Source organism: Corythoichthys intestinalis, chromosome 17 (assembly GCF_030265065.1).
Source record: "Corythoichthys intestinalis isolate RoL2023-P3 chromosome 17, ASM3026506v1, whole genome shotgun sequence".
Classification (NCBI taxonomy): Eukaryota; Metazoa; Chordata; class Actinopteri; order Syngnathiformes; family Syngnathidae; genus Corythoichthys; species Corythoichthys intestinalis.
This window is the reverse complement of record NC_080411.1, coordinates 30483695-30497751: the sequence shown is the minus strand read 5'-3', so window position 1 is coordinate 30497751 and position 14057 is coordinate 30483695. Positions and strand designations below refer to the sequence as shown.

The window sequence follows — 14057 nt, the reverse complement described above, 5'->3', positions numbered from 1 at the left end:
GGGAGTTTTTAGAGTGACGAGCTGTCCTCTTCCACTGTTTTTTTGATCAGGTGACTCTGATGCTGCTGGACCAGAACAACCGCGAGCACATCATCGACGCCTTCCGCCCGGACGTCTCTTCTACATCCTTCCAGCGGCCGGCGGGTGAGATGAACATTGCCAGCGGCTGCCCGCTCTTCTGCCCGCTGGGGAAGCTGGCCGGGAAGAGTCCGTACTTGCGTGACGATACCATCTTCATCAAGGCCATCGTGGACCTGACGGGCTTGTAAGGTGAAGACTGTGGAAGTTTCCACCAAAAAGTCACAGTCACAGATCTTATTTGTTGTTATACATACAGCCAACTGAGGAAGCTGTTATATATTATAATATCTGGAAATTATTAATAATCAAAATATTATATTATTTATTATTATTTATTTATTATTTATAATCAAAATATGTGTAATAGATCATCTATAATTATGCCACAAAGTATTTGCATATTCACAAAACTACTTATTGTATTATACATTTAAACATGTTAATAACGGCATTGACACAGACGCCCTTTGGCTTTGTTAATTTTTTTTAACGTGTGATAATTTATGGCCCTTCTCACATGCTTTAGTTTGGAATTTGCAGTGCACTCCCATGGCCGCCAGGTCTGTGAGAGCGCATCATCCTGCTAACTTAGTCCTGATAAAACTTAATTTTAGGTTTTAATGGCCAAAATTTGTGCACGTTGAGGCAGCATGGTGAGCGTGAAACTGCCTTTCTGGTTGTTTTTGAGGATATTTGGATGAAAATACAGCAATGAACCTCCTTGCACTTTGCGCAGCTGTCGTGGCCACCCAAGACGCACTAAAGCACAAGCACTCGGAGGATTGGGGTGAAATCCCCTTGTCAGGCGAAATGTCACTTTGGCTTTTTTAGCCCAAAATGTGGCACTCTGAGGCGGTTTGTGGCATTTTTTGAGCTGCAATGCACAGATAAACTCTGAATGAAAAATTGTGAACGTTTTCGAGCACCACGAGAACCTCCAGCATGGAGACTCTAGGCGCTAAGTACTTCTCTCGCGGCAGCCCGAAGCTCACTATTTTCAGGTACAAGGTCACGGAGAATCGGGGTGAAATTCACGTTCTCAGGCAAAATGTAACTGGCGTTTTAACCCAAAATATGGCACTCTGAGGTGGATTGATTGGCATGAATCCTGCTGAAATGCACAGATAAAATGAATAAGTGCTGTGGATGAAAGTGGTTTCATTTCATTTTTTTTTTTTTTTGTCTTTTAATTTCAACCAAATTTTTATTAAATCTACCCAATTTTATTGAACCATTACGCGCAAATTCTCAAGCAGTTCCTTGTTGTGACTTTTCTAATTAAGATTTTTCAGCTTGTTATCGCCACAAGCCCACAAACTAAAAAAAAAAAAGAATATAGTAAAAAGCTTCAGTTTTGTACACAGTTGCCACATGTGGAATTCAAAACACCTGCAAAAAGGGTCTTAGGTTGGCTCAGAAGAGTTCGTACATGGGGAAGACTGCTACGCTGTCAGGATATATTAATTTTCTGAAGACAGCTCCAGTTTCCCAGGGAGATAGTGGAAACACACTGCAAAAAATGCCACTTCTAAAATGAGTAAAAAGTTATTTGAAATGAAATAAGATTTGCTTATAACAAGTAAGATAATTCTGCTAATGGAACAAGCAATTTTTGTCTTGCTAAGACTAACTCGTTTCAAGATCTCGTTGAACTAGTAAAATATAACTAGTTTCAAGATCTCATTCATCCTGAATGGATGTCTTATTTTAAGAATTCTTACCAAGACAAAAATTACTTGTTCCATTGGCAAAATGTTCTTGTTCTAAGCAAATCTTATCTCATTTCACGTAATTTTTTACTCGTTTTCGAAGTGCCATTTTTTTTCCAGTGCATCGCTCTGGCCAGACCTGATCTTGTGGCCAGTCTAGCACAAGACCATCCTGCTGGTGGAACTCACTGTCCCATGGGAACAGGAGATGGAGGCTGCCAACGAACGCAAGCGCTCCAGGTATGCAAACTTGGCAGCAGAGTGTCGGGTGGCTGGCTGGGAAGCCCTTACATGCCCTTACACAGGTGGGGTGTAGGGGCTTTGTGGTCTCTTCAACAGTTTGCCTGCTCCAAGACATTGGCTACACAGGAGCAGGGAACCGGAAAGCCATCAAGGAACTGGCAGAGGAGGCAGAGATGGGCAGCTTCTGGCTATGGCTAAGGAGGAGAGACAGCGGATAGGGGCAGAACACCTATGGCATCAGCAGTGGGTGGCAGGTATAGATACCTGCTATCGCTCTGCCACCAAGAGATGTACTGGGGTTAAAACAGCCAAAAATCTGTGACTTGTGGTCCCAAGATGATGATCTTTCTTGCCCAAAGGTGTAGAGGGAATCAGTTGCATAGAGTACACTGTTAGAGGTGCGTCAGGCAGCAATGCCCAGCAGACATACCAACAGCCTGTATTTTCAAATTCTGAGTAGTAGTGTATATGCCTACATACAGTATATATACAAATGTAGAGTATATGAAATAAGGATATATCAAATAAAATACAAGTATCAGTATATATTGTACCAAAAAAAAAATATATATATATATATATAGAAATTTGAACCCTTGATCTCATAACTGTGAGTGGACATGCTAACAACTCTTTTTACTCATGAAGCTTACTAAGTTGAGTTATGTAAGGTAAGCACATTGGTCAACTAATGTGCTAATAGGTGCTTTTAAACTTAAAATATATGATCATTTTTGCATTTTAAAAAAATTGAGACTGATCGCGAGTTAACTATGGACAGCATGCGATTAATCGCGATTCAAAAATTTAATCACTTAACAGCTCGAGTGTTATACATTCATTAGAGAAATAATAAGAGCCAATACACGACTTCTATTAAGGCAAGTAATGAACAGATTATTAAAGGGATATCATCCCTATTTTTGCACCTCAAAACTGATTATTGTATCTTTTTTCTCAAAGATCCCATATTATGATTTATAACTTAAAACATTTTCAAGTCAATTGTGAAGTTTTTTTTCTACATAATTCAAAATACTTCTTCCAACTTCAATGTTAATATTGAAAAAAATAATTTCAAATACATGCATGCATATGTGTGTGTGCATAGTGTGTGTGTGTCTAGTAGAGCTCCCTCGAAGGATTTTTTGGATAGTTGATTACTCATTGATTATTATATAAATCACACAATTTACGTTTTATGTTACACAAATCTGTTTATATTTACTTAAAAAAAATACTTTAAAAATCGATTAAAAAAAAAAAACTTAACATGTCCTTTTTTAAATTTAGAAAAAATACCGTATTTTCCAGACTATAAACTGTTTCAAGCCTTTGACTTATACTCATGTGCGACTTTAAGTTAAAATATAGAATTTTATATCTTTTGAAATGTTATACTGGCCAAACATGGGATAAACATTACCCGCAACCAGCCGCAAAATTTTTGTGCTCGTACAGTATTGATCATATTGATATCCACCCAAACCAGTATAATGATTATGATCAATTTGGAGAGGTTTGATTTAATGAGTGAAGTTCTATGTATGTTTTCATTTGAATTCTTGCATGCATCACGTCTGGTAGGCCTCAGCAGCGCTTCCTACTGTATTGTACTTTACGACTTACTACAGTGTATTCCTTGTGCATTCTCACATGTACAGTGGTATGAAAAAGTATCTGAACCTTTTGTAATTTCTCACATTTCTGCATAAAATCTCCATCAAAAGCCATCTGATCTCTGTCAAAATCACACAGATGAAAAAACTGTCTCCATTAACTAAAACCACCCAAACATTTATAGGTTTTCATATTTTAATGAGGATAGTATGCAAACAACGACAGAAGGGGAAAAATAAGTAAGTGAACCATCACATTTCATATTTTGTGGCCCCTTCTTTGGCAGCAATAACCTCAACCAGACGCTTCCTGTAGCTGCAGATCAGTCTGGCACATAAATCAGGATTAATCTTGGCCCATTCTTCTCTACAAACTGCTGTAGTTCAGTCAGATTCCTGGGATGTCTGGCTTGAATCGCTGTCTGTAGGTCATGCCACAGCATCTCAATGGGGTTAAAGTCTGGACTTTGACTTGGCCACTCCGGAACATGTATTTTGTTCTTCTGAAACCATTCTGAAGTTGATTTACTTCTTTGTTCTGGATCATTGTCTTTTTGCAGCATTCATCCTCTTTTTAGCTTCAACTGTCTGACAAACAGCCTCAGGTTTTCCTGCAAAACATCCTGATAAACATTTGAATTCATTCTTCCATTAATGATTGCAAGTTGTCCAGGCCCTGGGGCGGCAAAACAGCCCCAAATCATGATGCTCCCTCCACCATGCTTTCCAGTGGGGATGAGGTGTTGATGTTGGTGAGCTGTTCCATTGTTCCTCCACACATGACGTTGTGTGTTACTCCCAAACAACTCAACTTTGGTTTCATAAGTCCACAAAATCTTTTGCCAAAACTCCTGTGGAGTGTCCAAGTGCCTTTTTGCGAACATTAAACGAGCACCAATGTTTTTTTTCAGACAGCAGTGGCTTCCGCCGTGGAGTCCTCCCATGAACACCATTCTTGGCCATAGTTTTACATATAGTTGATGTGTGCGCAGAGATATTGGACTGTGCTAATGATTTCTGTAAGTCTTTGGCAGACACTGAAGCGTTTTCACCTCTCTGAGTATTCTGCGCTGAACTGTTGGCGTCATTTTGTTGGGTGGGCACTTCTTGGAAGAGAAGCAACAGTGCCAAACTCTCTCCATTTGTGGATAATTTCACTGACTGTCAATTGTTAAACATCCAGACTTTTAGAGATGGTTTTGTATCCTATCCCAGCTTTATACAAATCAACAGTCCTTGATCGCAGGTCTTCAGACAGCTCTTTTGACCGAGCCATGATGCACATCAGACAATGCTGCTCATCGAGACAATGCTTACCAGGTGTGTGTTTTATAGTGGGCAGGGCAGCTTTAAACCACTCATCAGTAATTGGGCACACACCTGTCTTAAATTGTTTGGTAAAAATTGGTTTCAATTGCTCTTTAAGTCTCCTGAAGCAGAGGGTTCACTTACTTATTTTTCCTCCTTCTGTCATTGTTTGCATGCTATCTTCATTAAAATATGAAAACCTATATACTAAAGATGTCCCGATCGATCGGGTCTGATCACGTCATTTTCAAAGTATCGGAATCGGCAAAAAAATATCGGACATGCCTTTTTTTAATATGTATATATTTTTTAATTAAATCGTTTTCTAATTGTATTTGTTACAGACAAAATGTCTTACATTCATCCAGAGTCTTTAGTTTTGGCTTAAAGTAGGGCTATCACATTTATCGCGAAAACGGCGGTAAATAATTTTTAAAAAATTATTCATGTTAAAATATTTAATGCAATTAACGCATGCGCTGCACGACCCACTCACGCATTGTCGCGCTCAATCTATAATGGCGCTGTTTTACCTATATATATAGAGCTAATAGGCAACGTAAAATGAGTAGAGAGAATTTTGGCAGTTTTGGAGCCTCTTTTGAATTGGCTAAAGCCTTAAAATCCCTCTCTCAACAATTAGAAATATCGTGGGAAGCAATGTGGGGAAGAACGGTAGTGGTTGATCTTTTCCTTAACACCCTACATTTCTTCCCAACGCAGAGAATATATATCAATTGGTGCCACTATGCACGGTCATGGTTGCACTTCCCATCATGCATTTGGGCAGAACAGTTAAATGGCGATAGTATCATTTACTGAAAGCTCAACAAATACACTAGACGGCAATATTTAGTCACAATATACAAAGTCACATTTATCCTTTAAGAATTACAAGACTTTCTATCCATGGATCCCTCTCACAGAAAGAATGTTAATAATGTAAAGGCCATCTTGAGGATTTATTGTCATAATAAACAAATACAGTACTCATGTACTGTATGTTGAATGTATATATTCGTCCGAGTTTTATTCATTTTTTTCTTAATGCATTGCCAAAATGTATATGATCGGGAAAAATTATCGGGAATGATTGGAATTGAATCGGGAGCAAAAAAAAAAAGCAATCTGATCGGGAAATATATGGATCGGCAGATACTCAAACTAAAACGATCGGGATCGGATCGGGAGCAAAAAAAACATGATCGGAACAACCCTACTATATACGTTTGGGTGGTTTTAGTTAAAGCAGACAGTTTTTACATCGATGTGATTTTGACAAAGATCAGATCACATTTGATGGTGATTTTATGCAGAAATGTGAGAAATTCCAAAAGGTTCAGATACTTTTTCATACCACTGTATTTTTAACAATAGCTGCTGCAAAGAGTACACGTTGTTTATTTTAAATGGAAATATCAGCAGGTTTTGTATCAGTACTGACTGTTTTTGACAAGCTTTCAGATGTGAGAGAGTTTAAGCTAAAAAAAATTTCTACATACACCTAGACAGTCTTAAATATTCTCGGCAGGCAGGTGTAGGACGATATGTGGTCTGAGCAGAGATTAAAAGATATACAGAACATTTTTAGGGCTAGCTAGATGTCCGGGATACAAGTAAGCAAAGCCGGGAGCTAATGTGGAGAATGGGAAGTCATTACAGCTAAGTAACAGGATTATCGATAAAATGAGTATTAGCCAAAACCATGAGTGCATAAATACGAAAGTTGAAGAAAGCTGAGGAAGTGGCTATGGTTGAGCTAAAGTGCTGCAATGTAGTATCTTACTTAGTTAAAGGGTGCTTATGTTAAAACTAGAGCAACGCTGTTATTAGCAAGTATTACATTTGTTTGAACTGCTCTTTTGTTGCCAAAGTAATACTAGTGGTTCACTTTAACCTTTTTAGCTAGTTGGCAACAAACATTTTCTTCCAAAAATTTGATTTATAGTCATTCGTCTAATGCATTTGAGTAGTTCACTTCATTCTCTATTTATAGTCGGGAAAATACGGTGACCCAAAAAAAAAAAAAAAAAAATAATAATAATACAAATAATGAACATTAAAAAAATTAATAATAAAAAAAGATATAAAGAGAATATGTACAGTTTTTTTAAAAAAATTTATATAAAGAGTTAAAATGATTAGTTTTCAAAAATAAAAAATTGATAAAAAGAGAATATTTACAGTTTTTTTTTGTGTGTGTGTGCCATTTTTAAATATAGTTTTTCAACCCTAAAAAAAAAAAAAAAACAAGTTAACAGTTTTTTTGTATCGTTTTTTCATTTAAAAAGGGATGGGGGGTTTTCAAGAAAAAAAAAATCACAGGCAAATATTTACTATTATCTCTAGCTTCCATTGACGGTGATAGATGTCCAATCAATATTGAATATTGAAATTTAAAAATAGTTTATAAAAATACTGCTTTTACTTTTTGTTTGTATTAAAACATTTTTAAAAATTAAAAAAAGAAATAGATGAAAATAGTTTTTAATTCTTTTATTTAAAGTTTTTTAATATTATTTGTGTTTTTGCTTTATTATTAGCTTACCATGAACAATTACTAACCATAGCAAAAAAAAAGTTTAAAAAAAAAAAAAAAAAAAATTCAAGAAGTAACACATGTATAGAAAATATTGCAATTATTGGCTAATGGGATAAGAAAATCGATTAATTGTTTAAAGACAATCAAAATAGCTAATCGACAACTAATTTGATAATTAGTTGTCGATTAGTCGATTCATCGTTGCAACTCCAATGTGTGTAGGGATGCAAAAGTAGGCATTGAGTACACTCAAAGAAATGAAACATGGTAATACCGCAAGAATCGTATTTGAATTGGTTAAACACAACTGCTTTAAGTAACTTTTGAGTTATGTTGCTAAATTTATAAAAAATCCTATAGGCTATAATAGTTACTTAAAGCAGTTGTGTGTAACCACTTGAAATAAGATTCTTGCGCAAATAGGCGCTTTCACACTAGCACTGTTTGGGGTGTTTTAAACGGACCACAGTTCTTTTTCGTTTAAGTGTGAATACACATCGGAACTCTAGTTTGGACCAAACAAGTGAACTCTGGTCCGCTCAAAAATCGTAAAAACAGCACGCAAGCTATTCAAAATGTACAGTGGCAACATGACAGACCATGTTGTTGTACTGTGCTAAGCAGTTGCATTTGATATACAGAATCGGGTTATACTGTGGCGGTTGTGTTTTGCATGCTGTTGATGAACGTACCGTGTGAGAGTGACAGTGGCCGAGACAGGCGGAGCCTCTCGAGGCGGCCGTTTCGTGAGTCCCGCTTTCCTGGAAGTGGCAAAAAGTTGAGTCCAAAAAGTCATGAAAGTGAGAGCGAATGCGTACCTGTGTGACTTGGGGTACCACTCGGTTCCCTTTCGTGGTTTATTTTCCCCAATGCATTTTTTATATACACCAGTTTACTCGGCATTGACTTGCGAGGGAGCGACCCCGCCGCTGGCCGAGCGGTGACTTGCTATGCTATGCCACATTACATGCAATGTCACAGCGCCACGCTGTGATGCGCCATCCCCTCCCAGGAGGAAGCTATTTCCTCGTCTATTTGTCCAATAAATGAGTGCGCATTTCGTCCACGTGGTAGTACCCGCAAAGTTCGGTTGGCGCAGTGTGAATGCTGAACCTTTTCAACAAATCATTTCCAACCTGATTCTGGTCCTCTTGATCTAGTTTGAAAGCGCCCTAAGTTCATTTTTTTGAGTGTAGGTATGCATGAATATTTTGCTGCGTGTTTTTAGGACTGAGTCTACTGTACACACACACACTATGTATATGAGTATATTCAAACCGATGTAAGCAAACAAATATTTCAGAAAATAATTTCCTAATAATTTGAATTATGTAGAAATTAAAATGACTCAACTTTGAATTCGTTTGTGAAATATTAAAAGTAGGCTACATAGTAGCCTACATGTAATAAAAATGTGTACATATGATGATTATTGCATAGATGGCTCGTGTATTGTCTCTTATTGCTTGTACACTGTTACTAACAATTTTGTGTTCATATCACAGTAATAAAAGTCAACAATTGTCACAATATTAACGTATTTGTGTTTTTTTTTTTAATTTGTAAGTGTATTTTAGAGCATGTCTGTATGATGTGTCATTGTTTTCCATAATCATGTGATCTGAGGTGGAATGAACCGCAAAATTAGACATTCAAATGACGAATCATTTTCATAAGCTATTATGAAAAGGGGAACTCCTTCAGTTCCTGTGAAAAAGGTCGCCTTGTTCCTATCTCGTGATTTGCTTGCTCAAAAATGACATGTTAGACTTAACAAAAATATTCAGAAATTTCCCCGGCTGCATTGTGGGAAATGCTGAAATTGTTCCACTGTGTAGTTTAAAATGGAAAAAAATGACCCTGCCCCCACTAATTTTATGTATAACATTGTTTACATTTTAAAAAACATTTAATTATTTCTGGTCAGGCATCTTTTTTGAAAAATGGCAAATTAATATCGCAATCAGTTGTCAAACTTTGTCTCTATTTACTGTGTCATACTGCCCCTAAGTGGCCAAGATAGGTACACCATAAAGCGCAAACCCCAGATATACAGTGCCCTCCATAATTATTGGCACCCTTGAAAAAGATGTGTTTTTTAGCCTCTAATATATTTCTTATTCAAATAATATGGGACCTTATTGGAAAAAAGAAAAATCCAACCTTCAATACAAGTGCATTCATTCAGTGGGGAAAAAATCCCACATAAAGAAAAAAGTATTTGACATCAAATAATGTGTGTCACAATTATTAGCACCCCTGGTGTTAATACTTTGTACAACCCCCTTTTGCCAACAAAACAAGGTCTAGGGACTGACATGGCCATGGGAGGAGCTTGATTTTGTGTCTGGTGAACCATTTCCGTGTAGATTTGGCCATATGTTTAGGGTCATTGTCTTGCTGAAAGACCCAGTGACGATCCATCTTCAGCTTTCGGGCAGAGGGCAACAAATTTTGATTTAAAATGTCCTGGTGTTTCAATCAATCTTAATCTTGGTCTCACACAAAAATACACACGGTCCCAGGCTTCAACTGGGACCATGTGCTTTGGTCAGATGAGACCAAGATTGAGCTTTTTGGCAACAAACACTAAGTGGGTCTGGCGGGCCACGAAAGATACGCATGCTGAAAAGCACCCCATACCCACTGTGAAGTATGGGGGTGGGTCAGTGATGCTCTGGGGCTGTTTCACTTCCAAAGGCCCTGGGAACCTTGTTAGGGTGCATGGCATCATGAATGCTTTGAAATACCAGGACAATTTAAATGAAAATCTGTTGCCCGAAAGCTGAAGATTGGTTGTTACTGGGTCTCTCAACAAGACAATGACCCTAAACATATGGCCAAATCTACACAGAAATGGTTCACCAGACACAAACTCAGGCTCCTCTCATGGCCATCTCAGTCCCCAGACCTTGTTTTGTTGGCAAAAGGGGGTTGTACAAAGTATTAACACCAGGGGTGCTAATAATTGTGACACACATTATTTGATGTCAAATAATTTTTTCTTTATGTGGGATTTTTCCCCACTGAATGAATGCACTTGTATTGAAGGTTGGATTTTTCTTTTTTCCATTAAGGTCCCATATTATTTGAATTAAAAAAAACATTATTAGAAGCTACAAAACACATCTTTTTCAGGGGTGCCAATAATTATGGAGGGCATTGTATCGCTTAAAAACATGTCAAAATGTATTTGGTTGGGAGTCTTGAAAATATCAGTGACATGTCCATTTATTTCCATGGTGAGTATTGCAGTGCTGACAGAATGAAAACTTATACCTGACACCATTGTAGTTCAAAATAATATGAATATGGTGAAAAACACAGACAAGGCTGAAAAAGCAGTTTCTGCTCTTGCACTTTATATTTCAAGTTTCAAGTTATTTGCTTTTTATTCATTTTAATTCCATTTCCGATGTAATAAATTTTTTTTCTCTTGATTTTTTTTTTTTTTTTAGATGATATACTATTTCCTGTTTCAATTGTTTTTTTTTTTATTTAATGTGATTTTTACGAAACGTTTTATCTTTGTGGATCTTTATGTAATATAAGCACTTTGAATTGCCTTTTGTTGAATTGTTTTGTAAATATACACAGACTTTATAATGATATTGACAGGACAAGGTGCGCGGGGCCGATTAATGGGGGGCCTATCTCCGTCAAAGCTGACGAGTGGAAACACAAAGGGCTTTTTACGTTGAAAATTCTTGTGAATAAATGCTTAAATCCCTGAATTCTTTATAGATAAGGACGTAAAACAGTCTCGATTCTTGGTTAAAAGTGGAAAGAAAAAAAAAATTGGCAGTTAGCATTTATTTAACTTAAATATGTCGAATGTGCTGCTAGTCTTTAAGTCACTGTGGCGCCACCTGGTCACCACAAAGAGCCTTTTTTGGCGAAATTCTTGTGAATAAATGCTTAACTCCATGAATTCTTTATAAATATGGACGTAAAACAGTCTTGATTCTTGGTCAAAAGCAACAACAACAAAAAAACACACCAAAAAAAAAAAAAAAAAAAACGGGCAGTTAGCATTTATTTTACATCAATATGTCGAATGTGCTGCCAGTCTTAGGCAATGTGGCGGCCCCCTTAGTACAACAAAGAGCTTTTTGTGTTGAAAAATCTTGTGAATAAATGCTTAAATCCCTGCTTAAATTCTTTATAGATATGGACGTAAAACAGTCTCGATTCTTGGTTAAATGCAAAAAAAAAAAAAAAAAAAAAAAACAGGCAGTTAGCAGTTATTTTACGTAAATATTGCGAACTATGACAACAATGCTGTAGCGGTTAGTCTCTCCCATTAATATTTTCACTTTTCAAAATGCATGCACGGTACGAAAAAAATAATTACTTTGAATCCTCCAACAAATCACTCCTGAGACACACCTTCCTGTTTGTATGCGGTACAGCTTTCGTACTTTTTCAACCTAAATCTGGCGTTAGATCGCTGCGTGCGTGTTTGAGAATAACTCCTTGATGTGGGTGGCTCCCTACTTGATGGCGTGGCGGAGTGTATGACGGACCAGTCCATATCATTATGAAGTCTATGACATACACATATAAATGATGTTCTTATCGTAAAGAATACTAGTCCTTCTAAAAAAAATTAGCATATTGTGATGAAGTTCATTATTTTCTGTAATGTACTGATAAACAGACTTTCATATAGTTTAGATTCATTACACACAACTGAAATAGTTCAAGCCTTTTATAGTTTTAATATTGATGATTTAGGCAAAAAAGTCAAGAAAAAACAAAAATCCCTATCTCAAAAAATTAGCATATTTCATCCGACCAATACAAAAAAATTTAATACAAAAAAAGTCAACCTTCAATTAATTATATCACTCATAGCGCTCACTTATAGCACTCAATATTTGGTCGGGAATACTTTCGCAGAAATGACTGCTTCAATGCGGCGTGGCATGGAGGCAATCAGCCTGTGGCACTGCTGAGGTCTTATGGAGGCCCAGGATGCTTCGATAGCGGCCTTAAGATCATCCACAGTGTTCTTCCTCTTCACAATATCCCACAGATTCTCTATGGGGTTCAGGTCACAATAGTTGGCAGGCAAATTGAGCACAGTAATGCCATGGTCAGTAAACCATTTACCAGTGTTTTTGGCACTGTAAGCCGGTGCCAGGTCGTGCTGACAAATGAAATCTTCATCTCCATAAAGCTTTTCAGCAGATGGAAGCATGAAGTGCTCCAAAATCTGATAGCTCGCTGCATTGACCCTGCCCTTGATAAAACACAGTAGACCAACACCAGCAGCTGACATGGAACCCCAGACCATCACTGACTGTGGGTATTTGACACTGGGCTTCAGGCATTTTGGCATTTCCTTCTCCCCAGTTTTCCTCCAAACTCTGGCACCTTGATTTCCGATTTCTTTCACCTGAAAAAAGTACTTTGGACCACTGAGCAACAGTCCAGTGCTGCTTCTCTGTAGCCCAGGTCAGGCGTTTCTGCCGCAGTTTCAGGTTCAAAAGTGGCCTGACCTGGGGAATGCGGCACCTGTAGCCCATTTCTTTCTTTAATTTCCCTTCAGGCATGACAAATCCAACAAACATACAGCATTTATATGTGTTTACAATTAATTCAACCCGAAAAGAAAAGGGCAGACGGGAGAAGCTGAAGCTTATTGAAACCCGCCCCCGGTATACCTTAGGACGCAGAAAATATTGAATATTGCGTAGTGCAGGGGTTTTCAACCCAGTCCTCAAGGCACACTGTGGGTCCTGGTTTTTGTTCCAGCCGATCCAGCAGAGACAGTTGAACCAATGAGGCTTCTGCTAAAACAAGCCACACCTGACTGCAATCAACTGATTGCACTTGTAAAACACCAGATTGGGGAAAAAGTGTTGTCATCTTGTTTGGTAAGAATGAAATCCTGCACCCACAGTGTGCCTTAGTGGAATAGGTTGGGGACCCCTGGCGTAGTGATTACAAGGTTCTTTTATTTATTTATTTTATTTTTATTTTAACCATCCTCCTTGATTGTTCATTTTCCCAATAGTCCATGTCGATCGTGTCAATGTGCTCGTTATGTTGATTAGATCCAGTAGATTAGTTCATAATTCAGCAGTGAGTTTATTCAGTTGATTCGAGCCAGGCAGGCGCATTGTCCAGGTTTTGGCCGCATTGTAAGATCTTGGCCAGGGCACTCAGTGGCCAATTTACCAGTTCCATGTCGTTAAGATTATCTGTCTTTGTGATGTCTGGTTGAGTTCTGTTTGCATTGGAGACCTTCCTTTGTTTTGAGTACACTTGGTTTTGTTTACAAGTTTGAATTGCCACCCAGACATTATTTACCTTTTGTACAATTCGTATTATGACCTAGAAAGATTAAAAATATATGTTAGAGGCTGAAGAATGTCTTCTATTATTAGTTTTATAAGCCTCGTGTCCTTGCCTTGCATGTCTGCCGAAGCTGTGTTTTCCCACTTTCCCGACCAGATCCCTCAGTGTCCTTCACTGGATGCAAAAGCGTCAATTCTAGTCGGCTGTGTTATTAGTGGATGCAGCCCTAATGTATACATAGTACTAGTA

The 14057-nt window shown here is 37.7% G+C and overlaps 1 protein-coding gene across 5 annotated transcripts in view; it reads left to right on the top strand.

Annotated features, from left to right (window-relative positions):
* The window catches only part of traf2b (Tnf receptor-associated factor 2b), a 49549-nt gene extending 39953 nt beyond the window's left edge, over window positions 1-9596 (top strand). The window contains exons 11-13 of one of the 5 annotated variants that reach the window (XR_009061059.1): window positions 51-270; window positions 1911-2030; window positions 2107-9594. Coding sequence is in view for 3 of the 5 variants with exons in the window: in XM_057818286.1 (XP_057674269.1) it covers window positions 51-269 (219 nt within the window). In the remaining 2 variants the exon portion in view is untranslated. Of the gene's footprint in view, window positions 1-50 lie in introns of all 5 variants that reach the window. The other 4 variants (XR_009061058.1, XM_057818286.1, XM_057818285.1 and 1 more) reach the window with 4 other exon arrangements.
* The last annotated feature ends 4461 nt before the right edge of the window (window positions 9597-14057 follow it).